At 41.4% G+C, this 27,487-nt stretch overlaps 1 protein-coding gene across 2 annotated transcripts; it reads left to right on the top strand.

The window, feature by feature from the left end:
- Positions 1-1,414: 1,414 nt before the first annotated feature.
- Positions 1,415-27,363, top strand: zcchc14 (zinc finger, CCHC domain containing 14). 2 transcript variants are annotated; one of them, XM_058075259.1, is made up of 15 exons: positions 1,418-2,247; positions 2,329-2,851; positions 6,707-6,934; positions 11,180-11,411; positions 13,195-13,265; positions 13,375-13,446; positions 13,632-13,699; positions 16,142-16,320; positions 18,306-18,339; positions 18,405-18,888; positions 18,955-19,052; positions 21,090-21,184; positions 21,393-21,542; positions 23,018-24,229; positions 25,373-27,362. In XM_058075259.1, exons 2-15 carry the CDS (start codon positions 2,357-2,359, stop codon positions 25,426-25,428), a joined length of 3,474 nt encoding a protein of 1,157 aa, XP_057931242.1. In that variant the 5' UTR covers positions 1,418-2,247; positions 2,329-2,356; the 3' UTR covers positions 25,429-27,362. The 2 variants fall into 2 exon arrangements, with proteins under 2 accessions (XP_057931241.1, XP_057931242.1); XM_058075258.1 differs by having other exon boundaries at positions 1,415-2,247; positions 18,405-19,052; positions 25,373-27,363.
- The last annotated feature ends 124 nt before the right edge of the window (positions 27,364-27,487 follow it).

Here is a 27,487-nt window from a genome sequence, read left to right as displayed (position 1 = left end):
CTAACTACATTTATAGGTCAAAAAAGTGGAAAAAGCATAATAGGTCCACTTTGAGTACAAAACACAACACACTTTACAAGCTATTTTTGTAGGGTTTCTATAATGAAGTCTGACCAGAGCTTGATAACATTACTAGCAGGCTGTAATGAACTACAATACCGTGCAAATATCTGAGGCCACCATTAAATTTGATAGCATTATTATATTGACCATATACCATAAATTAATGAAAGCTGACCAAATGACTGTTGTGGGGTAGGCAATCCCACTGATGCAATAAGTGCAAATAAATGTCCTGAATTAAGATCCTTACCAAAATGTCTTCCTTTGGTCCATGCATAACCCGTACAAACTAATTGTGGCCTAAGTTTTTTGGACTGTACTTTAGTACGGTATGTTGTGCCTGTCTGGTTTGTAGTACAAAACAATCGGTCAGCTTAGAAATCCTGTTTCATGAATGCTTACAGTATATTCCTAAGCCTCAATGACTGACAGGCTGTCACTTTTTTGTCACTTCTATAACTCCATATACTGCATTTCTCATTGTGTGATCCTAAAACTCATCTGACACTCCACCATTTGCATTTGTTTGCATGTTTTCTCCATGAAAGTTCATTTCAGTGTGTAAACATGTGTGTGAATCCTCTTTCCATGTGATAGGATGTATATGCGCCTGCAGCTATTGACAGCAAATTGCGGAGACAACAGCTAGCTGCTGTTGTTGTTTTTCTGCCCGACTGCATTTTTCAAACTTAGCTGTTGGTCTCATTTCTGGCATATCCCCCCTTGTCCTTCATTTGTTGATCCCAGGAGACGGAAGATAATTTTTTTTTTTTTCATTTGGGTCCCAAACGGAAAAAGGTGCAAGACATTCTTGCCGTTTGTCGTCAGCTTGGTGACGATGCACCCTTTACACTGCAGCATGCTACAACAGCATGCCAAGCTCTCTTTATAGTTTGAGCCCTTCTTTCTTCCCTTCCCTGTTTTTTCTTTATTTCTTGGAATTACTCTATTTTGTTTCATGTGGAGAAATTAAATAAATTAAAGTGTTTAAAGTAAAATAAGCTATGTTTTGTATTGTATGCGAGTAATGTGTGTATGTGTCCAGCATCCCTATTGGGAGAGGGAGAAGAGTTACAGGCCTGGTGGTGGTGAAGGAGGGACATGGTTACTATGGCAACCAAAGCTAGCATCCATCTTTCAGGACATGAGAGCCGTGTCGCGAGACAGACGTTGTCACTGAGTGGGAAAAGTGATTCAACAAATTAAATAAAGAATACGCCAAGAGTATATTTCAGTGTTTTCAACATGAAGATAAATGGTGTTGGCGCCATGGTGTTGTCACATGGCATTAACGAGGAAATGTCTCCATCTTCTGGTCTAATGTAATAATTACAGATTAAATTAACGTGACATAATACTTTACAAATTTTTAAGACGCATTCACTTTGACGTCAAATAATGTTATTGTGTAAAACAATAAATGTCAAACTGGGAATATGACTGCTTAAAGGCAGTAACATTGTATTTCACACTGTAGTTTAAAAAATAACATACCGACACAAATACTAATAGTGTCTAATTGTAATGGTAGAAATATATTTATATGTAACTGAAAAGATGCTAACATCGCACGAGAAAACTGATATTTTCCTCTGATCAGCGGACCAATCAAAAAAGAGCTAGTGGTTACAGACGGGACAGCTAACCAATCAATGTAATATTTTTTTTAGAAGTAGGCGTTTCATGCATCGCGAGTAGGATAATGTTATATATACCCAGCTGTGGGTTTTTTTCCCTCCATATCACTGTAGTCAAGACAGGATGAGGAGAAGGACAACATAAACACTAAATGGCTGCGAACTTTTGGGGCATTTTGGTCAGTATTTTGACTCTTTAACGTGTCGCGTCAGTACTGTTTTTCATATGGCAGCAGTTGCGGCAAGCTATAAAGTTTTAACTTCGGCGCAGTCGTACTAGCTAGGTTGGAAGTTGAGTTCTTTTTTTGGGGAGGGTTGTAAAGAAAAACATGAGGACGAAGGAGAAGCGTTTTGAAGGCGTCACGTCACACGTAGTGGGACTGACTGGGTGACTCCTTGAGTGGAAGACGGCCGTGTTGAGAGGTGTTGTTGTCCGGCTGCGAGTGGAGCTGCGGTGTGACCCGCGGAGGGAGCACAAACCCTACAACTGAACCCACTTGTGGAGACCAACATTCGGAGTGTGACGTGAGGACGACCGGTGACGTCGGTCAGTGTTTGGTGCAAGTTTTGAAGTTTACTATCAATTCCAAAACTTACATCCATTGTTTTTAATATAAAAAAACCGCAGCTACGGATACGTCAGTGCACGTGTGACTATGGTGGAGAGTCGGACCCATGTCCAGAGGGAGGGGGTGTACCGCTGGTTCTCCTCCCTAACTTCTGCCCAGAGAGTGGAGTTCCTGTGTGGCCTGCTGGACCTCTGTGTCCCCATCGAGCTTCGCTTCCTCGGTTCTTGTCTGGAAGACCTTGCCCGGAAGGATTACCATTCCCTACGGGATGCGGAAATCAAAGCCAACAACCCCACTGACCTGTCCGGACTCACCAACATCACAGACGAGGTGGTGCGCAGTAAGCTATTAGTTTCCCTGGCCCTGCTCGGATCTGACAACAGGGAAGCGGCGGGGGTCCTGTACCAAATGTTGACACATATCGATACAGTGATCAATAACTACGGCCTCACCCTGAATGACGGAAGGACCGAGGAGCAGTTTCTGTTGCTTTTCACCATGGCATCGAACCACCCGGCTTTCAGCTTCCACCAGAAACAAGTGCTGAGGCAGCAGCTCAGTCAGATCCATGACATCCTGCAGGTGAGAGCCACAAAGTTACTGTGAAGTCACAATACACAATAATACTGTATTCTTCACACTTCTTAGGAGTTTTTCCTTGGATACAACTAATGACTATCTACAGTAGGGGTCTCAAACTCAATTTACCTGGGGGCCACTGGAGCTAGGGTCTGGGCAAGGCTGGGCCGCATCAGGTTTTCCAAAAAAAAACAAAAAACGCATTTATTAAAAACAGAAAAATATACAAACTTTTTCAGTGCTTTGGTTCCGATTTTCTACAACAAAAGCTCTGATAAAACATTCCACTGTTCTCAAATATCCAAATATTTATTTTTCTGCAAAAAATAAGATGAAAAATAAATAAACAAATCAAGAATAAACAAAATCAATCAGTAATAAATAAATATAATAATAATAATAAAACGGCAAATAATAAAAACATAAGAAACCACATATAGTTGGTGGGTAGACAAATTATTTTTTTCAGATTAAAATGAACAAAGCATTATTAGAGCCCTGTAGACATGACAAAACACGACTATAGTCACATTTATACTCTTTTTATTTACAACATATTGCGCAACTGCAGGGTCTTGAGACACATGCTAACTCGCAAACTAGAGAGCTAGCGACCTAAACGGTAGCCTTCAAGTTATTTCCTTTAAACTTAAATAGCCAAAAACTTACCACTTCCACACGGATAGGGAGGATAACTATTAACAGTTATTTAACCTTTAACATGAACATTAATCAAACATAATAATTTTTTCTGGGTACATGATACCATACAGCATCCATATCAAACTTGCGCGGGCCGCACTAACGTTAAACTTTCATATCTAGGCGGGGGCCTCAAACTAGTGTCCTGCGGGCCACATTTGGCCCGCGGGCCGCTTGTTTGGCCAGGATCAGGCCACCCTGATCTACTGCATGGGTGTCCAAAATCCATTTCTGCTTGTTGGTGTTCATATTATTATTTTATCAGTGGAACAAATAATGCTCTTAGTTCAGCATTTGCATAGTCATGCTTCGATTGGACGGCAAAAGTCACACAACAATACAACATGACATCTTCCGGTCTCATACAATTGTATTACATATCATCATCATCATCATCAATAAAAGAGGATACTACTGCATAAAAATATGCGGGATTGGTTCCAGGAGATGTGCTGCAGGGAGACAGTGTTTCTAACGACTTCACCAAAGTGTAATTAGCAACACGACCTCTTTGTTTAAAAGATCCATGTTTAACTACTGCTGTGGTTCTTCCATTACTTTCTGACATGCTCACACAGAGGACATACATATTTTCACGTCCCCCCAAAATTGAAATATTATTGAGAATCTGATTATAGCACGGTGTGGAAAAAGTGTTTGATCCCTTCTTGATTCCTGTTTGTCACACTTAAATGTTTCAGATCGTGAAACAAATGCAAATAGTCCATGAAAACACCACTGAACATGCATTTTTTAAAATGAAATATTTTATTACTAAGGGACTACAGGGCCGTGTGTGAAAACATGATTAACCCCGCTGTTGCCCTCCACCCCCAGAAAGAAAGTAATTGAGATCTATACACCTGGACAAGCCATTTCTAAAGCTTTGGGACTCCAGCAAACCATAGTGAGAGTCATTATCCAAAAATGGCAAAACCATAGAAGAGTAATGAACCTTCCTGGGAGTGGCCGGCCAACCAAAACTACCTGAAGACCGTAGCAACGACTCAAGACCTGGAACCATATATTCTGCTGTCTAACAAAAAAATCCAGAAGTAGAATGTCCGGCCATCTGTTTGTGAACTCAACCTGAAATTAACCTTTGGAGTGGCCCAGTCAAAGTCCTGACCTGAATCCTATTGAGATGCTGTGGCACCCTCCAGTGTGGCTAAATTATAACAATTATTTAAAAAGTCCTCCACAGGCCTGTAAGAGACTCATTGCAAGTTATTGCTAACACTTGATTGCAGTTATTGTTGTCAGGTTCACAGGGCAATCATTTTTTTTCCCCACACAGAGCCATGTAGTTTAGGATTTTCTTTCTCCCTTAATAATAAAATTCCATTTCAAAACTGCATTTTTAGGGCCCTATAAAAAATTTTTTTTTAAGTATCTACAGTATCTTATCTTGTTTGCAGTGGCATAGATTGTACAGCATTGCATTGAGATGTGCTGTAACAAAACTAATCTAAACACATCTAATATTGCAGTCAAACATTGTTTGAAAACTGCCCCCAAAAAAAACCCAAAGTACTTAGATGTTCTCAAACTTGCCTGAGGACATTTATTACAGATGAGCACACATTACTCACATGCTATATTAAATGTCAAATTGCAGGTTTGTCAAAGTCAATGACAGTCCACCTGTTAGCACAACAGACCTCGGTCATATATATTATGGAAAACTGGAGCTTTGACAGACAGTTTTTATGAGCGGTGGTCATGTTGTGAAAATTCCCTTTTTGACTGTGAGGGAAGGTAAATAAATTTGTCTGTACAGAAAGCTGGATCGGGTTGTGGGGGCAAAAAACCCCATAAAGATAAAACATTTGAGTCTATATTATATAGACTACTGTCCTTTTTATTGTACATGTACAATTCCAGTCAGACGTGTAGTGTACATATACTCACTATGGGCTAGAATGTCTTTTTAATGTGGGGCCCTTAATGATTTAAGTCAATGGTTCAATTTCCACGATGGAATGATTACACAACACACATTTTAAATTTTACATAGGGTGAGAATTACACATATGAGCTCAAATACAGTACCGTATTTTCCGGACTATAAGTCATACTTTTTTTCATAGGTTGGCTGTTCCTGCGACTTATACTCCAGAGCGACTTATAAATGTGTTTATGTTACATAAACACTGGACATCTTTTCCGTTCATGTTTATATTTTTTGTGTAGCTGAATAACCATTGTGTTAGCATATCTTACACCTATTCAGCCTGTTCTCTATTATTTTATTGTTAGAACTTGCCTTCCAAGATTATGTAATGTCGGTTTTGGTTAAGTAGTTTGTAAAATAAATTACCCCGCAAAAAATGTGACTTACACTCCAGTGCAACTGTTGTTGAAAAATGTTTTTTTCTACCTAATTGTGCATTTTTGTCCCTGTGCGACTTGTAGTCCAGAAAATATGGTATATGAAGTCACCTAAATCGTATAATAAGCAGCACTGAAGGTTCCATAATGTCTTTTCACTATTAGCTTCTCATCAGTGATCATAATTGACTGCTGCTGGTAGTGTTTTTTTCTTTCGTTGATTTAATTTTAGTTGTTGCATTTGATCGATATTTAAAATCATGGTGGTCACCGAACGACAACAAATTGCAGAACTTGACTTTTTGTGCAAAATGTTGTACATAATTTATGGAAAACTGTTCAATATGCATTGTATTTATTTGTGAAAAAGTTCTAAGCCCACTATTCACATTTTTCCCCTGCAGCCCTATTTGTATGTTTAACCGTGATAAAATAGCACCTCAGTGGAAAAGAAATACACTTGGCTTGTCAGGTACTTGTCAGGTAATGTTCCACCAAAACCTACTGTGATGGCGTTCTACTGTTTGTATGGCTTCAGCGGTAACTGCAGTCCTCATTTAACTCTAGTTGTGACTGACATATTGTGTGACTCAAAGAGGTGATGCCCGGTTTGTTACGTAACACTGCTGTTGGTCTGGTATAAAGTTAAATAAAGGCGGCATAAAATGTAAAATAACGAATGAATTTCCGTTTTCATATATTTCACGTTTGTAGTAATAATCCCTTTAGAGGCCTTAGCAGTAAAGAGCTTTACACTACCGGTTTAGTTAAATGTATCTTTATAGATTGCATCCAATTAATTTATGAATGTTTTGGGTGTTCCAGGTGAGCAATGGAGGCGCAGGCGTAGAGGGTGAAGGAGCAGGCAAATATGGCGATCAAGTTGCTATCTCTTACGCTCAGCCGCAGCACCACTATGCCCAGCAAAGCGTGTCTGTACCTGGTGTGGCCTCTTTGTCTCCCTCTGACTGCTCTCTTCCTGATGCAAGTGCCGCCTGCGTGCCGGCGTCTGCAGCCCCACTGTGCCATACACCCTGCACCTGCTGGCACAAGGTAGGACATTTGCACATAGTTAGCTCCATTGATGCTTATGTAATTACTGTTTAAATTGTATAATAGCAGACCTTAGTTATTGTGTGGGATTCATTGAGTCTTTGCCATGTATAGAGAGGAAGAGTTGGAAATTGGAAATTAAAATTAAAAATGTGAACATAGTTGACACTTGAGTGCATATTTACCATGCAATACAAGTACAGTAGACCTCATTTTTACCTACTGTATACTGCAGTGGATACAATGTGCTGTTTGGTTGTAGTCTGGCAGTTACTAGAAAAAAAAATACAATAGCCATGTGTGATTGGTTTAAAAACACGACTGAAGGAAATAATAAATGCCGCAAAGTGACTCAGCCCATCTGCACCCAACTCTTGTGTGTCTCTGTATGTGATGTGGAGAGTTGTATAAGGGTGAATATAGTACAGCAATATGAGATTCACATTCAATGCAGAATGGTTCCAGATGCTATTATTGTAAGCATTTCAAATTCTGTTGAGAATTTGCATGCAGTGTGTCTGTGAGTTGTTATAACTTGCAAATGCAGCATTCTTTTAGCGCAACATGCAGGGATTACAGTGTGACACTAACGTTAAGCACGTTTTGTTTTCCACATTTGTTTGGTAATGGTAATGGTTTTATTTCATTTGAACATGCATCAGATTACAATTGAATGCATCACATAATCAGTTCACAGTTCTACATGTCCAAAAGGAGTAGGAAGAAGCAAAGCTTATTAAACCCTACCCCTCCATCTGGTACTTTTACAATCAGTAACTGTTAAATTTGTTCACTTCCTGCTTTCCATAATAATAATAGTTGAAGTTTTTTTTTTTTTTTTAAATAATGTACCTCGTACCGAAGTAGGAGGTGATATGACCATACAATGACATAATGGGTATATAGTGATATATATAGCACATCATCCTTGTATTTAGCAAACATCAACTGCTTGTATTGTTTCTTGAATTGGCTCATCGTTGTGCATTGTTTGAGGGTCTTACTCAATCCATTCCATAGTTTGATTCCACATACTGAAATGCTATGGCTTTTTAACGTAGTCCTAGCATATAAGTGTTTCAAATGTAGTTCTTCCCTGAGATCATATTTCTCCTCTCTTGTAGAGAAGTATTGGATGACATTTTTAGCTAATTGGTTATTTTTAGCCTTATGCATTATTTTAGATGTTTGAAGATGAACTATATCAGCAAGTTGAAGTATTTGTGATTTTAGAAATAAGGAGTTAGTATGTTCTCTGTAGGCAGCATTATGAATTATCCTTACTGACCTTTTTTGCAGTACATTTAGCGAGTGAAGATTGCTTTTATAGTTATTAGCCCATATTTCCACACAATAAGTAAGATATGGTAGAACCAGAGAGCAATAAAGAGTGTGGAGTGATTTCTGATTGAGAACAAATTTTGCTTTGTTCAATATTGAAATATTTCTGGCCACCTTATGTTGTATATTTGTAATGTGAGGTTTCCAGCTCATATTTTCATCTTTTGTGATCCCCAGAAATTTCTTTTTTTATACTCTTGTAGAGAAGTACTGGATGACATTTTTAGGTAATTGGTTGTTTTTAGCCTTATGCATTATTTTAGCTGTTTGAAGATTAACTATATCATTTGATTGTGAGGTGACTTTGTATTACTGAGTTTATCTTAATCCAGTTGAAAAAATACACAGATGTGTATGGGTTGTGTATATTGGCCTATAAAAACAGTGATTATAAAAGCTGTAGTTTTTTCATCCACCAGTTATTAATCACAAATGCAGTAACATCTACCACTAATATTGCACTCCATAGATTTAAATCAAATGGATGGTAAAAAGAAAACTTGGAATTTTTTTCCCACATTTGTTTTCACATCTCTCTCGCTTTCTCAAACCTAATTGGTCATTGGGAATGAACGTTTCATTGGGGAAACAGGCAGGCACAATGTTTAAACATGCGTGAGCAGTGGAGGGAAAGTACCCTGCTCAGAGTGGAGCATTTGTATTTAGTGTTTTGTTGCCCTTGGCTCCTGCTTACTGCAGCTCAGCACATTTCTCCTTGCTGAAATCAACCCTCTGTGGTTTGGTGTGTGTTGCGAGTGTGTGTGTGTGTGTGTGTGTGTGAGTGAGAGCGAGGGAGAAAGCGTGTGTCTCAAGTGAATCCCCAGGAAGTTATAAATGCCGTCTTTCTGTTGGGAGTAAACCCTTATGATGACTTACAATGTTTTTGTCTGTTGAAGCAGACTGGACGTTAGCTACATTACAGAGTTGGACCCAGGAGTGATACTTGTCTTACGCTCGTCTCAGTAAGATTCATTGATCATTTAACAAAGACGTTCATGCGGGGATGTATTTACTCGGGCGGACCACTCTCACTATAAACACTAAACCGCCTCATCTTAAACGGTTGAAATGGTGATAAACACAAATTCATTTGTGTCATTGAAGATAAAAGTTTTAGAATTCCATTCTGGACGGCACGGCGGTCTAGTGGTTAGCGCGCAGACCTCACAGCTAGGAGACCAGGGTTCAATTCCACCCTCGGCTATCTCTGTGTGGAGTTTGCATGTTCTCCCCGTGCTTGAGTGGGTTTTCTCCGGGTACTCCGGTTTCCTCCCACATTCCAAAAACATGCTAGGTTAATTGGCGACTCCAAAATGTCCATAGGTATGAATGTGAGTGTGAATGGTTGTTTGTCTATATGTGCCCTGTGATTGGCTGGCGACCAGTCCAGGGTGTACTCCGCCTCACGCCCAAAGACAGATGGGATAGGCTCCAGCACCCCCGCGACCCTTGTGAGGAAAAGCGGTAGAAAATGAATGAATTAATGAATTCCATCATGGAAAACAAACCATTAAATTCTTAACAATATATTTGAAGATGAATAAGACATTCAAGCCTATGATGAGCGTATGTAAACTGTAACTATAACAGTTACTAAGCTATTGAGGACTGTACTGTACTGGTCCATAATATAGAACACGTGTCTTCCTTTGTATCTGGTATGAGAGAGCGAGAGAGAGAGAGGCCATTGTATTGGTAGATATGACTGTACCAACAGCATGATGCATCACATCACAGCACATGGTGGTAGTTTGTGTGGTTTGCAAATCGTTCCATAACAAAATCTTACAGTAATGGGAAAAACTGGAAAGCCCAGGCATCAAATTTCTGGTGTGGGTTTTCATTTTTCCGAATTGATGGTTCTTGTAAAAAAATAAATCTGCTGCTATAACTTTGTCATAGATAACATGTTGTTTTTAGTGTGAATGTTCTTAATGAAGCATTGGCAGTTCTTTCTCCTCTGACCCCTCCCCAGTCACCACAGGTGTGCCCCAGGGCTCTGTCCTGGGGCCCCTTCTTTTCACAACCTACCTTCTCCCACTCGGCCATTCATTCATTCATTTTCTACCGCTTTTCCTCATAAGGGTCGCGGGGGTGCTGGAGCCTATCCTAATTGGAGTCACCAATTAACCTAGCATATTTTTGGAATGTGGGAGGAAACCGGAGTACCCGGAGAAAACCCACGAATGCACGGGGAGAACATGCATACTCCACACAGAGATGGCCGAGGGTGGAATTGAACTCCGGTCTCCTAGCTGTGAGGTCTGCGTGCTAACCACTATACCACCGTGCCGCCCCCCCTCGGCCACATCTTCCGCAAATTTAACATACACTTTCACTGCTTCGCGGATGACACCCAGCTCTACCTTTCTTCCAAACCTAACTCCACACTCCCACCCCCCCACCCCCCCCCCCCCCCTTCCTCACCTCCTGTCTCTCTGAAATGAAATCATGGTTCACTTCTAACTTTCTGAAACTTAACAGCAATAAAACTGAATTCTTACTCATTGGCACCAAATCCACCTTTTCTAAAGTTGACTCCTTCTCTCTCTCTCTCTCTCTCTCTCTCCATCGACAGCTCCTTAGTCTCCCCCTTTCCCTCAAGTCAAGAGTGTGGGTGTCATCCTTGACAGCACACTATCTTTCCAATCCCACATTAATAACGTCACCAGGTCTGCGCTCCATTAATCGTCTCTGCGCTTTGAAATAAAATGTATTATTATTATTATTCATTGTATGCACAATATGCATGCGGTTTAATTAATCAGTCAGTCCTTTGTCACTCACTGGGATCAGCATGTCATGTCAGAATTCCTTTTCCCTAACTTGAACTAACTTGTATTCAGGTCTCCCATGGTCCAGAGTTCCATCTTTTTCAATGTTTTCCTCCCTCGTGTTTTCCAGAGCCAAACCAGATTGGCTGGTACAGGCTCAGTGCTTGGATCAGAGTTGACAACCGGGAGAGGAGATGAAGCGGTCAGCCAGGAACTCAGCCCTCCTCCCCTGGATCTCCCACTTCCTCATCTTCCTCCTCCTGCTGCTGCTGCTGTTGCTGCTCCACCACCCGTTGGGCCAGGCCACGATGCTGCGGCACCAACCAAAAGCATTCAGGACTACCAGGGGAAGAGAGGAACAGGTGAGTCTTGTCATAAAATGTCATAGCCAATTTTTTCGATACGATTGATTGTCATCCTGTGCTTGAACTAATTATAAATGATCCTTGAACCTCTACGCTTATGAATGTGAAATGTATGGGCAAGATCCAGCATGCCAGTTCTCTGAACACTACGGGGACTATGCTTAAAGAATGCAGCCTCAAGGCCTCGTAGTCTTATATGTCACTCAGGGATTCACATAGTTCTAAGTTGAGACTACGGTGTCATGAAGTGTCTATTTTTGTCTCTTGGGCTTTGTGTAGAATAAAATTTTTACCGACAAATAAACAAACATCATTTTCTAGTTAGATTAATGAATAATATAAATGTGTAGTGTAGACCTAAAGGTGTGTACCAAATTTTGTGGTTATTCTTGAAATTTCAAGTCAGTCTAATAACAGGGTGCAGCTTTTTCCATACGGCAATGTGTGCATTATGAGATCATTTATAGAGTTTAAAGTGATTTAGATTGTTTTCCTTCATCAACCATTCAAAAATCAATCAGCCACTGATAAGCCAGTGGCTCATGGTGGATTCACATTAAAGAGCTTGACTTTCTAGGCCAATCTGTCTGGCTCCTTGCCCCCCCGCCTGAAAAATAATACTCTCCTATCTCACATTACCTCATGGTCACAGCGCATAGCTGTCGTCACTGTAAAACACACACAACACGGACACAAACACCCAACGACATCATTTGGAGAAGATAGAAAGACATAAAATATGATTATAGAAAATAAGAGGCATGTTATCTAAAAAAGCTCAGCCCTGCTTGTGTGTGTTTTATTTTTTTACCTTATGCCAGGTAAAATGAGCTGCGATTAATCCAAACATTTGGTCCAACAAAGCAGATGTTTGTATGGAATTACTGGAATTACAATAGCTCCTCTTTTGATTGCTTTGGCATGGCACTTTGTGTCAACACTAACTGCATTCACACACACACACACACACACACACAGCTACATATGGGCATGCATATGTGGCTGCCTGGATTCCTCCAAATGGCAGGCAGCATTTAGGGCCCATTCCACGTTGTTGTTGTTGTTGTTGTGTACGTATGTAACCAGATGCAGACGTAGACAGAGCAATGAGCTGGCTACTGTTGTCCTTATTTCCCCTCCCGTTTTTTTGGCTTCTCCTTCGTTCATGTCCTCTCCTCCCCAGCTGCTTGTCCGTGCATGCCTGATATGGTTTCACATTGAGTTTTGGAGTCTAATGTGTCTCCCTTCGTATGTGGAGGTTATTTTACACACACACACCTTTCTTAAATACAATCCTGCCATTTCAAATCACTTTCACCCCCTGCACATTGACATGGAATTAATGCCTGGATTATTTCCTTTTCACCTGAAGCATGCATCAGACAAAAGCGCAGATGGAAGTGGGAGTGTGTGATATTTTAGATATCAAGGCGTGGTGGCAGAGCCCTCAATTTACCGGTTGATCTATGTTCCCACCCATGAGCTTTGGGTCATGACCAAAAGACAGAGATCACAGATACAAGCGGCTGAAATGAGTTTTCTCCATAGGGTGGCTGGACTTACCCTAAAGAAATAGGGTGAGGAGCTCAGTCATCCAGGAGGAACCCAGTTGAGGTGCCCTAGGAACACTTTGGTGTCCTCCCGATGGAACTGGATGTGTTGCCTGGGAATCGGCAACATATAATTATTATATAATTCTAGTTATAATGGACCTTTATTTCAGAAAACTTCCGTGCTTACTCAGACTTCATTAACTTTTGCTGTTGTTCTGAATTTTCAGTGGTAATTGAAAGAGTTGCATTGCGAGGGGTGACACACAAGTTTGAAGACACAAGTGATTATATGTTTGAGGTGGGTGGAAACCGCAGCACAAGCTAAACTCGGACTATGAAAAAAATTCCATATTCTAGTTCACAAATTCACCTCTCTCTCTCTAACTCACAATCCGCTATTTCTTCAGGCCAGCTGGTCTGATGGCTTTGTGTCATCCGTTGTCCGAAGTCAACAAGAGGTGACGGAGCTTCTTTCACAGGTGAGAACCATCACTCTGATTTTCCAAAATAATCAACCTGTGGCTTAGTTTGAAGATGTTAATGTTAGTTTGGAAGTAGATTTCATCGATACGGTGGGTGATGAAGTATTGTTATTATACAGGACAATAATGTGCTTACCATATCACAGTTTGGTAATTTTATTTCCAATTTCGTCACCTCTCAGTTGTCACAGGCTTTTCCCAATGAACGAATGGACAAGTTCTTGCCTCACTCTGTTGAATCGGATGCCAGGTTAGTGTCATTACCCCAAAGTCTTTCTGTCCTATAGAAGCAGTGTTTTTTTGGCAGCCATTCATTTGCATATGTGATTAAAAAAAAAACCTAGAAACATTTTGGTCTAGTTTTAGTCAGTTTTAGTAAAAAAAATGTATTCAAAATTGGAGGTGGTGAAAAAATGACCTCGCTCATTTACATATTCCATAATGGCGTCCTACAGTTGCATCACTTCTGCCTTCCTTCAGAATGTCCAGAAGTCCTACTTTTTGTGTGATGGCTGGATTGCTCTGCTTTCGCGCAGAACATCTGGTCGACATTGTGTCACACCCCTGGTGTTGTATCATTTTGAGAAAACAACAGGAAACACGGCAGTGTTGCTTGAAGCAGATTGATTGACAATGGTATAAAGCCAATCAGAACGCAGAACACAATGGGCGGGTTTTCCCTTAGTCAATCAGGACTGTTGTGACTGGACAGTATATTTAGCGGCTACACATACTGAGAGGTGGAGGTGTTGTATACTCATGTGAGTATACCTTCACAGGTAGCAGTTGTAAATATAATAACAGACACATACAACACAGCACCGATAGATTGCTCTAATACACCACAAAGATGCAGAACACAATGCATGTTAATGCGCAGTTAAATAAACATGGAAAATTTACCTTGTGTTTCAACACATAATTTTGACAAAATACTAGTATGTAAAAAAAATGTTTGTTTCTTTCAGCTTTTTTTCCACAATGGCAAAAAAAAAATAGCTTTTTGACTGTCATGTCAATACATGACTCTCAGCCACCCAGTACGAACACTTCTCATTTTTCTTTCTTTCTGAAATATGACCAAAATTATAATGTATCTGTACTGTTGAGTTTGTTTTGTTAACATGAAACGAGAATATAGTATTAATTTAATCGCAAAGTTGCCGACAGCACTTCCAACATTTAAGTTGCTCTTTTTTTTTTTTACTAAGCACATCTCCACTCAGTGTGCTAATTTGTCACTAAATACAGGTGTCAGGTTTGAATAGAACACTTACACAAATACTAAGAGGTTAAGCAAATATTATTTGGTGAACTACTCAATGTCAACGGGTGAGCTACCTATTCACGTGACGTGTTTCTGTTGCGCAACTTCGACACACAACTAGTTTCGAAGACAAACCATAATATTATAATAACGAAAAAGACAGTAAGATTGTTAAGTGACACTTTAAACCAGTAAGTTGTGATGACTGTACCTTTTTAGCTCGACAACCACGAGCTGGCTACATGTGCAAAAGTGAGCCCCCAAATCTAAATAGCTGGTTTGGCCACCCTTAGCAGCAACAACTGCAATCAAGCGTTGTTTGCAATACGTCTGTCACTGCGCTGTGGAGGAATTCTGGCCCACTAATATTTGCAAAATTGTTGTAATTCAGCCATATTGGAGGGTTTCCCCGCCTTTTTAAGGTCATGCCGCAGGATCTCAATAGGATTCAAGTCAGGACGAGGGCTACTAGGGACTAGGCCACTCCAAATTCTGGATTTCTTACTGGTGTGTTTGGGACGTGTTTCTACAAAAACCCAAGTTTGTTTCGGTTTGGGGTCACAAACATTTTTTTTGTGGTAGACCTCAGAATTCATGGTTCAATTTATCACAGGGAAGTTTTCCAGGTCTTGAAACAGCAAAATTGCCCCAGACCATCACACTACCATCACCATATTTTACCGTTGGTATGATGTTCTTTTATAGTACTAGATAGAGTACTTTCCCAAAAGTTCCTGTAATTTGTCAATATTATGTGTGGAGCAGAAATTGTGTGCATATTTTGCAGACTGCACATCAATAATGACTTCCAATTTACATGATGTAATTACAGTTTATATCAGAGCTACTCGATAAAACATTAAATTTATTTATTCTGTATAATTTATAATTACTGTGTAATTTTGAGTCTGTGTGGATTAGAGGAAATCCAAAATAAGTGCAAACTTGTGCACCCACTTCTTGTTTTTAAAAGTCATTGAAGATATAAATAGTATAATAATTCCATATTGAAGTGATGGTTCAAATAAACGATTAAGAGCCCAAAATTAATAACATTCATGCCCATGATGACTGCGTGCAAACCTCTGACCGCAACTGTACATTGAATCCTTAACTTGCAAGCACGTGTTTTCTGTTTTCATCCTTCACACGGCAAACAATGACGATGCGGTTTTACAAAGTTCCATTCTGAGACATGTTTTCAGATGTTCACTCATTCAATTATGAAATGCGGTGTAAACATCTGGCCATAAATACACTGCTTTTATCCGTTTTCAGCAAGAAACCGTGTCATGTGAACTGTCGCTACGACACAAAGTTTACACTCGTATTATAGCATCTCCAAAGTGATTTAATTCCGCTTGTCTGTTTGGTCCATCTCTGTGTCTGTCCGTCCGCTGTCTGCCTCTCTCCACCCGCACCCAGATGTCTGACAGCGTTGCCCTGCCATGTCCTCCAGCACCACAGTGTCCAGCTCTTCTTCACCTCCACCAGGCCTCTCTCACCCAACTGTCTGTCCGCCCTCCCTTCCCCGCTCCCCAACATGCCTTCCTCCCCTTCCATGGCTCCTGTTGTCCCAAACTGCCCCTTCACATCCAGCCATAGTGAGTTTTAATTTGTTTTTTTTCATAACATACTCTTGTACAGATGGTGACATTGTTGACATTTCCCATCACTATCACAGTTCTGTACAAACCATAAACGCTTGGAGGATTGCAGAACGGTTATAAAACAGGTGGTACCTGATCTTAGATGTCGAGGAAAGGGAGTCCAGATGCAAGACTTCCTGACCGCGTTTAGCGAGAGAGGAGAGTGTTTCAAGAAAAATATGAGGTCATGAGTGTCATTCTTAGTTGTTAACAGTGAAGGTGGTGGTCGTGTTACTGCAGGGAGCATTTGCAGTTTGTGTTTTGAAGGTGTTGAGGCGGAGGGCAGTGTCTATTTTAGTCTGGTGTGGGAATTCATTGTGGTATGTTTGTGTTGGGAAGCCTAGAGTGCGTTTATGTGTGTGTGTGTGTGTGTGTGCAGGCGCTTGATTCTACGAATGTGACTTCATTTTGTATTTTTAACCTCCAGTACAGTGTGTGTATATGTGTGTGTGACTGAGACCACAAGGAACCTGAATCAGTAATCAGTGTAGTGCGATTTCAGGTGAAATTAAATGGAAAACCAGGACACGGCCATGAATGTCAAAAGATTACTCAAAGATTTCTTAGAATTTCAATACATTTAAAAGTATCCACAAATCCCAAAGGAAGAGCATTCGAAAATCATTCTATAAACACGGCGACAGCGGAATCCTGTGCCCTCTAAAGCCGCAAGAACTTGGGAATTTGAACCGCATGACGTCCCCAATTTTATGAGACTTCAACTCTGCAAGCGTTAGAGCATGAACTCTAATCTAAATATCTAAGTATGTTTGGCTTTTTCTTTGGTTTTGTGCCCTATAGGCGCTTAATTTAATGGCCCAATGAAAAACAATGACTCCGGTTTCCTCCCATGTTCCAAAAACATGCTAGGTTAATTAGCGACTCCAAATTGTCCATAGGTATGAATGTGAGTGTGAATGGTTGTTTGTCTATATGTGCCCTGTGATTGGCTGGCGACCAGTCCAGGGTGTACCCCGCCTCTCGTCGGAAGATAGAGCCAAATTTAATATTCATTGTGTGGAATTTGTGCAACATTTTTATATGATATATTATTATATTAGGCAATTCCACCCTTGGCCATCTCTGTGTGGAGTTTGCATGGTCTCCCCGTGCATGCGTGGGTTTTCGCCGGGTACGCCGGGTCCGGTTTCCTCCCACATTCCCAGAAAACATGCTAGGTTAATTGGCGACTCCAAATTGTCCATAGGTATGAATGTGAGTGTGAATGGTTGTTTGTCTATATGTGCCCTGTGATTGGCTGGCGACCAGTCCAGGGTGTACCCCGCCTCTCGCCCGAAGACAGCTGGGATAGGCTCCAGCACCCCCGCAACCCTCGTGAGGATAAGCGGTAGAGAATGAATGAATGAATGAATGAATGAATGAATGGTTCCCAACCTGACCTTGATTAGCAGGACTCCATGTTTAAACATAGAATATTTTAATTAAATCCTGTTTACAATGTTCCAAATATGTTTTTGAACATAATTAGAGCTCTCTAAACCTGAAATAACACCCCTATAGTTATATTTCTATTCGTATTAGCTAATGTAATAGACATAATAAGAGTAACTAAGCCTTTTAAGACATAGACTGACAATACAAGATTATCGGTAATGCAGGGCTCGTGACGGACTCCGCGACCCGCACGTCATGTGATTCAATCAAGAGAGGTCGATGGACATGATGTCTCCAGCACCCCCCGCAAGATAAAAGCGGTAGAAAATGAATGAATGAATGAAAAACAAGACATTTTCATTACTTTCTTTACAAAAAAAAGTATGTAAAAACAGGACATTTGGTCACTGTAGTGTAATTGCCCTGTCTTTTGTTCTTCACAATATTTACAACAGTCAAATATGTATGTTGCAGTCATCTATTAATGAATTTTCCATAAACACGAACAATGATATTTGACATGTCTCTTTCAATCTGTCACCCAGACGGTTGTGTCATGCAGTACAGAGGAGCCAACAGGTACGATTTTTCCATCTATCATCACCGCTGTGTGCAATAGGATGACATGTTTCGTATTATTTCAGGGCGGTGTACAGAGTGGCCAGCGTACAGCCGGTCGTCAGCACCCACAATTCTGTCATGGCCCGTTCTTCTCTCCCTTTGTCCCGTCCTCCTCCACAGCATTCCCCCCAGCTGTGCTCCCTTGCTCCCCCTATGCCAGCCCTGCAAACACAGCCCTTCCTTGCTGGCAGAGGCGACGCTTCCTCCCAACCGCACCCTCAAAGCAAACCCTGTCATTCACTTCCAGAGCACACATATTCCGATTCCCAGCAGTCCTCGTTACATCTTCAGCTGCAAACCAGCAGTCATGCCAGTACACAACCTCAGCACCCATCTCATTCCCAGTCCCTCTCATATACCCATTCCCAATCACGTTCCCAGTCCCATGCACAGTCTCCATCCCAGTCCCAGGTTAATACTCCAGAGCAGAATGGCATTTTAGACTGGCTGCGCAAGCTTCGCCTCCATAAATATTATCCAGTATTCAAACAGCTGACAATGGAAGAGGTGGGTGGAAACTCAGACGCAATTCAATTCAATTTTAAACTACTCACGTCTTCTCAACCTATGCAGTTTTTAGCACTCACAGAGGAGGACCTGAACAAGTACGACTTAACCCAGGGAGCAAAGAAGAAACTCAAGACACAACTGGAGTTGCAGAAGTCTGCAGAGTGAGTTGCTAACTAATGCGGTCAGTTTCTCTTGAAACTTTCGGTTTTAGGTCCAACTTTAAATTCGTCAACTTGTTCTTACCTATTCTGACTGTTTGGACATTAACTAAGACATACTGAACAAGCTTGTTTGAAGTGTTATGCGCATCATGTTACTGGTACACTGGTAATGTCATCTTTGAGGCTCAACCCGTTGAGATAGCTTAAATCTCTTGTGCAGCAACTAGTTGATTCAGGCTCAACTAGATGAGACCATGACATCAGCTATGAGAAGCTAATCTACAACAAAATTATGGCACCAGGGATTATTATTCTGCTCAACACTACAATAATGCTAAGAGTCCATTGCGCCGGGGCCAGTTGGTGCCAGTTCACGCCAATGAAATTTGCTGTGGTGCCTAGTGTCTCCAATAAGGTGCCTAGTGGCGTGCAGTAGCTCAAACTGCCTCCCAACTGGCTCGTGGTGGCCCGTAACGGCAGCAAAAATTGAGTTTGGCGGGAAGAAAATTTCAAAATGTTTAAAATCATCGTCGCGCCACTTGCATCAAGCAATTGGTGTCCACTAAGTGGAACCAAATATCACAAACAATCCGCCTATTGGAATCCACTGGAATGTAATGGCACGAGCCAAGTTGCACCAATGATGCTAGGAGTCCACTGGGTCAGCGGCATCAATCTTTGGCGCAAACTGGTACCAAAGTTTGTGTGAAATCAGAGTACCCTGCTTTGCCCTATTAACAATTAACCAATGGATTGACTGCTGTGAGCTTGACTGTCGACCTTTCAGGAAACTGACCCCACAGTATAAATGCATCAGTGGTTTACCCACACTGAGTGGGCAGGATAGATAAGATTTACATGGAAGAGATAATCAAGGGAAAGAAATGCACGTACAACAAAGTACACACGCTCTGTGCATATTTTTTTCACCCAGACAAGCACATCCATGCGTACACTTGCAGGCGCACACAGATCCCTGAACTTATCAACTTTAGATCTTGTTTTCCATTATCGCCATGTTTCCATTTGGCAGGTAACTTATGTATAGTGTGTATGTGAGTATGCATGCCTCAACAAGACAAATTAAATGGAAGTTTCCTGCAGTTATTTTCCATACAGAAGTTTGTCAGATGTATATCATAAGAGCTGCAAAGATGCACTATGTCTCCCTCTAATGGTGATATTTGGGCACTCAGAGTTTATTTCTTCTTAATTTATTTCAGACATGCATACTTTCATTCATTCCGCCTCTTGCCCGAAGACAGCTGGGATAGGCTCCAGCACCCCCCGCGACATGCATACTATGTTACATTATCGTTTCTCACATATACACTTACAATACACTTATATATATACATATATGTATATATACGTACATATATGTATATATGATATACATACATACACACATATATATACATATACACACGTATATATACACACACATACACACACATATATACATACATATACACATATACATACACACATACATGTATACATATACACATATATATACATACATATATACATACATATACACATATATACATACATATACACACACACACACAACACCTCATTACTACACATGTCTGAAAAGGAGCAGGAAGAAGCAAAGCTTATTAAATCCTACCCCTTCTCCACGCCAGAGCAGTTACCAATTCAATAAGTGATTTTTTTCCCACACATATAATCACAGAATCTTACATAAGACAAAACAACAAAGAAGAGTGGGAACATCGGACACCCCAACAAAACCCCAGGACATTGCCGAAGCACACCACCAACCCCGCCAGCCAACCCACCTGGCCCCGAACTCCCCCTAGCCCTTGAGTGCACCCGACTAGTGCCCAGCACCCCAGCAGTCCCCGCTGCCCTCCAATAAGAAGCCATTTTGTCTGACTTTTCCTCCACAAGGGTGGTTGTTTTCACAGTTTAGTGAGCAGGATTATAGAAAACTATTTAACAATTTCAGCTTTAGCTGCTTACTTTCAATAATTCAAAGCTTTGAAATTCAACATTTTCTGTACTCAGCAGGGAGATGAAGATGGAGAAACGGACCTGCAGTGGCATCGCCAGAGTGACACCTTCTAGTCACATGGGAACCTCAATGCACACCTCGACTGCCGGTAACAAAGCTACTTTATCAAAAGTCATTGGATACTAAAAAAAAATGAACATCAACAAAAATGTCAAGACATGGTATTATACCCTCCCTGCTCCTGATGCTCCTGAGCAGATCAAAACCTACCTTAGGCAGTTCCAGAGTGGACTTACTGTATGTATCAGGCCATCTTAACCAAAAAGTGGTTACAAATATGTTGCTGTACTCGGTAGAGCTGCGGGTGGAAGTGGACACCGTGCTGCACCATCACCCCGTCCACACAGATAGCAACTCATCCTCAGGCTATTCCAGCTCCTCTTGTTCCCCCCAAACACCTCTCTGCTGTGACTCCACTGTGGACAGAAGCAGAGATATTCACAGGCGTAAGTTTATTCATTGGAACTGTTACAGAGACAAATGAAGGAAAAAGCCTTTGAAATACAGTATAAGACTCAGAATGAAGGCATACACCATCCGTGACATTGGAGCAGTGGTGGAATTTGGGGCCTATCCATTTAGTCTGATTGATTAAACAGATGAGGGTTTGTATCTCCGTGTTCTCCTTGTGCATGTGTGGGTTTTCGCTGGATAATCCGGCTTCCTCCCGCATTCCAAAAATATGCAGGCATAATTGGAGACTCTAATGAATATGTACATATGAATATGTATGTGTGTGAATATGTAGTTTGTCCCTGCAATTGGCTGGTGACCAGTCCAGGGTGTACCCCACCTCTGGACCGAAGTCTGCTGGGAATAGATAGATGGATGATTCAGGCTCAACTAGATTGTGGTCTAAAGAAGACCATAACGTCAAGCTATGAGAAGCTAATCTACAACAAAATTATGGCACCAGGGATTATTATTCTGCTCAACACTAAAATAATGCCAGTTGGTGCCAGTTCACGCCAATTAAATTTGCTGTGGTGCCGAATGTCTCCAATAAGGTGCCTAGTGGCGTGCAGTGGCTCAAACTGCCTCCCATCTGGCTCGTGGTGGCCCGCAAAAATTGAGTTTGGCGGCAAGAAAATTTCAAAATGTTTAAAATTATCATCGCGCCACTTGCATCAAGCAATTGGTGTCCACCAAGTGGAACCAAATGTCACAAACAATCCGCATGTTGGAATCCACTGGAATGTAATGGCGCAAACAATCCGCCTACTGGAATCCACTGGAATGTAATGGCGCAAACAATACGCCTATTGGAATCCACTGGAATGTAATGGCGCGAGCCAAGTTGCGCCAATGATGCTAGGAGTCCACTGGGTCAGCGCCATCAATCTTTGGCCCAAACTGGTACCAACTGGCACCAGCCCAGTGGACTCCTAGCATCATTTCTCCCGTAATATTAAATAATAGTAATATTAACATTTTAAACCAGAATTATTAGATTCAGCACGGCGGTCGAGTAGTTAGAGCCAGGCCTCACAGCTAGGAGACCGAGTTCAATCCCACCCTCGGCCATCTCTGTGTGGAGTTTGCATGTTCTCCCCGTGCATGCGTGGGTTTTCTCCGGGTACTCCGGTTTCCTCCCACATTCCAAAAACATGCTAGGTTAATTAGCGACTGTGCCCTGTGATTGGCTGGTGACCAGTCCAGGGTGTATCCTGCCTCTCACCCGAAGACAGCTGGGATAGGCTCCAGCATTCAGCAGACTGGAGCCAAATGCCTTTTCCTATTTCAGAGCCCTCCTCTTAACGACCCAACATGCTGGATATGATGTGTGTCAATCAAAGGTCATTGCAAATGTCTATGTATGTATCTGATATGTCACAGCAGGTAACATTTTTACACACAAAGTATTTTTTTATGTAAACTTGTGCAGTCCTCTAATTCGTAAAACCCCTTCTTTGTGCTTCAGGTGGTTCGGCCCAAGAAGCAGTCGGAGGAGGTCATGAAAAAGACCGTTCGTGCATTTTTATCCTAAACTCACACTGCCCCACAGGCTCCAGTCGCCCCACGGCCCAGGTCCTTCCCGTCCAAACCGATACAACTCCCCCCGTTCCTCCATCCAGCTCATCCCACCTCCCGTTCACGCTCCCTCACTACCACCCTCAAGGCAGCTACCCTCAAAGCCCACTCTTCTCAAACCCAGCACGTATCCTATCGTCCCCACGAAAGCCCAGGCCGCCCTCTCTGTGCATGGAGGACAGGACTAAAGTGTTGGGCTCGGGTCTGACTGGTACCAGCGTGGGCTTCAGTGTGGGCATGGGCATGAGGCTGGAGAATCTGTTCCCCAGGCTCAAAGTGGACGGCTCCTCCACCCACCATGACTCTGCAGGGTGCGTTGGTCTGACAGGAGCCGGCGTGGGTATGATGGTGGAGACCAGCTGTGCTTTGACCTCCACCTCCAACAGCCTCCATCATGTTTCCCAACCCCCCCTCCACTTTCACCTATCCTCCTCTTCATCCTCATCTCCATCCATGTACTACTCCTACCCACCTATTGCATCTTCCACACCTTCTTTTTCGACATATACCTCTTCCTGCCCCCCCGCAAAGTCCATGCCCCAATCTGCTAGCTCCAGTGGTGGAAGTGTGTTTGTTTCCATGGCAACTGCAAGCACTGTCCCGATTGCCGCAGTGCCCGGCCACATATACTACCCTGCTCAATCTAGCCCCAGCCTCTCCACCTCCTCCGGCACGTCGTTAGAACACAGCCCAAGCCACGCCCACTGTGTTTGCAGCTCGTGTGGGTGTCGAGGGAACTGCGGGGCCTATGGCACTTTGTCCGGGTATGGTCCCACGGCCGGATACCTGCAGCCCTTCACAGCCAATTCCATCTTCACTCTGGGTCCTCTGCTCCATTTCAGTCCGTTGATGGCCTCGTCCGGCACCACTGGCACTCGCGCGTCGCCCTTATCCTACCCGACGATCGCACCGCCTCCCCTCTATTGCCAGAGCCCTGTGTCACATGACCAGCATAAAAGCTTTGGCTTCTACCAGCCCCATGGCATTGTGGGACATGGGAGCCAGAAGCGGCTAACAGGGAACCTTTCTTGTTACAACTGTGGCGCAAACGGGCACAGAGCGGACGACTGCAAACAGCCGCCCATGGATTCTTCACAGCAAGGTAAGTCAACGACCCGAACATAGACCTCCTGACTGTCAGGTGACAAGCTTGTCCATGTGTGAATGTAATGGGAATGGTTTTATTTCATTTGAACATGCATCAGATTACAATTGAATGCATCACATAATCAGTTCACAGTTCCACATGTCCAAAAGGAGTAGGAAGAAGCAAAGCTTATTACATCTTACCCCTCCATCTGGTACTTTTACAATCAGTAACTGTTACATTTGTTCACTTCCTGCTTTCCTAATATATTTTTTTTTTACATTTTTTTATTTGTATAAAATTTACATATATATTTTTTTATTTTATTATTATGTTTATTTTGTCACATACCGAAGTAGGAGGTGATATGACCATCCAATGTCATAATGGGTACCATAGTAACCGTCAATATAGAGAAGTATTGGATGACATTTTTAGCTAATTGGTTATTTTTAGCCTTATGCATTATTTTAGCTGTTTGAAGATGAACTATATCAGCAAGTTGAAGTATTTGTGATTTAAAAATAAGGAGTTAGTATATTCTGTGTAGGCGGCATTATGAATTATCCTTACTGACCTTTTTTGCAGCACATTTAGTGAGTGAAGATTGCTTTTATAGTTATTACCCCATATTTCCACACAATAAGTAAGATATGGTAGAACCAGAGATGGTGCGTGTCCTTTCTGCTGTTACCAAACAGCATGATTTTAGTTTTATTTAGGTTCAAGGACAACGTATTATCATCAATTATCATCTTTTTAGTGTGATCATTTTTTCTCTGACCTTTCTAATGATTTTGTCTGTACTCCCCCCAGAACAAAAAGCAGTGGTATCATCCGCAAATAGTACCAGTTTTAAGTCTTTTGTGACTTTGGAGATATCATTGATGTAGAAGTTGAAAAGTTTTGGTCTGAGTATTGACCCCTGGGGAACTCCGCACATAATATATGAACTTACAGTGAAACCTAATTTTTTCACAATCGGTTTCAAAAGTGAGGACACACTTTTTGGGTCATTTCCTACAGCAGACCTGGTCATCTCTCACGGCACACTATGTGCCGCGGCACAATTGTTGGAAATCACTGGTCTATCGGGTCTATTTAAGTCTCTTTGATAACCTTTGATTCATGACAAATGTCTGCTACTGTGTTTCGCAGGGACTTTTCGACTCAAGTACACTCCACACTCTGACAGTAAAGACTCCGGGGACTAGCCAGCGGAAACACCAGTGGATTTGGAAACAAATCATTTTCTTCTGAAGCGCACCGGCTGCCTTTCAAGCACCATTTTGTTTCTTTTATTTTCTGTAACGCTCAAGTCGCAGTCGACTCAACAAATAATGAGCATCTGCAGTGAAACAATCAAACTCCACACCAGGGAAAATGGCCATTGGAAAGTGGAAGCTACACACGGTTACATCACTCTTACATCCCTACTCAATCACGGGTCTTTTTAAACATACATTATATACAGTATTTTTCTATTCAGTTGTCCACATATCACTTTTAAAGCTGTTCATATTTTTGGCTGCCTTAATAATCAAGTGTGATATTCAGGAGTAAGTTCGTAATCAATGCATCGTTCATGCTTGTCTTTCTTACCAGTGACTTTCTTCAGGTTTCGGACATCTACAGCGGACCTGGTGGTTTAGGGTTTGTCATGTCTGCTTTTCCGTTTGCTTATGTTCATCATTGATGCAGCTGAAAGACAAAAACAGACTTTTTATAGTTTACACAGGAGAAAGATGACTTCAGTTTCTGGGCAGGACCCAGAGAACCGTTGGCACAGGGACCCCTGGAGGGTGGAAAACAAGAATGTGCCATCTTTATTTAAAATGTTTAGTACTGAACACTTTTTGTCGAGAGGGATGTGAAAAAGTGTTTGCTCCATTCCTGATTTCTTGCATATACGTATTTGTTACACTTACATGTTTCAAATCAGGAAACAAATGTAACGATTAAAAGAATGACAACACTACTGAACGTTTTATTATTAAGGGAGAAAAAAGGGTTTTCCAACACGAACCGCCTTTTTCAAGTCAAGAGGATTCAGATTTAGTCCAGATTTGGACTAGTTTTTGGTATGGTATATATATTTTTGGATCATTGTCCTGCTGAATTCACGAACAGACTGTCGGACATTTTTTTAGTAGACAGCAGAATTCATGTTTCCATTAATCACAGCAAGTCATCCAGGTCCTGAAACAGCACAACATCCTCAGACCATCACACTACCACCACCATATTTTACTGTTGGTTTGATGTTCTTTTTCTGAAATGCTGTATTTATTTACTCACACAGAGCCATGTAGCTTTTGAATTATTTTCCCCCTTAATAATAAAACACTTAAAATTGCATTTTTATCTGATGATCTGAAATATTTAAGTGTGACAAACATGCAAAAAAACAAAACAAAACTAAGAAATCAGGAAAGGGTGCAAACACTTTTTCATACCACTGCATGTACATCATGAAACGAGTCATTTTTTTTGATTGTACAAAAGCATGCCGACATTTTATGTGTCGATTTGTGTTTGTTTTGTTGTCGTCAGCTGGAAGTATGACATTGTAGCATCGCGACACCGCATGCTAACATGATTCACACTACATGCATATGTATGTTGCTTCCATTTTTTCATAAAAGAAGTGCTTTAAAAATATTTCTACACCGGTATTTTAATACCAAATACACTTTGAGGGAAAATTCATTTGTATAATAAAGTATTTTTCTATTTCCAAATGTTTGACAGAGTCACGTAACAATGCTTTTTGTTTTGTCAGTCTGTCAATTATGTGGGGCTCACTCGGTGTGACGTCACACAATGAAAACCAAGTTAAGTTTTATTCCGTGTGAAACTAACAAAATTAGAATACACCCTCACATTTAGCAAGCAGATATGATTTAGGGTAGTCAATGTACAGCTTTATTTACTATTTTCTGACAACAATAGCTGATAAGTGAATGCACCTCACAGTCAACATGTACAAAGTGTTTGTGACTTACCCGGGATTTCTGAAGTTTTTGGAGGTTTGACTCACTGCAGAACTCCACAGTATTATTCCACAAAGTCAACATAATGGTCAAATTTAATCAAAAGTATTTTTTCAGCTTTACGTGTTAAAGGTAATCCATTAAGATATCATTTGGACTGTAAACCGGTTAGTACTAATTGAAACAAAATGGCGCTGAAGACGTATGATACAACAGTGACTAAGAAACTCGCACATGCGCATTAAGTCCCACCTAACCGACTCATTAACCCGTCAGCCCA

Source organism: Doryrhamphus excisus, chromosome 6 (genome assembly GCF_030265055.1).
Source record: "Doryrhamphus excisus isolate RoL2022-K1 chromosome 6, RoL_Dexc_1.0, whole genome shotgun sequence".
NCBI lineage: Eukaryota > Metazoa > Chordata > Actinopteri > Syngnathiformes > Syngnathidae > Doryrhamphus > Doryrhamphus excisus.
Note: the sequence above shows the minus strand (reverse complement) of the source record. Positions and strands in the feature narration are given on the sequence as shown.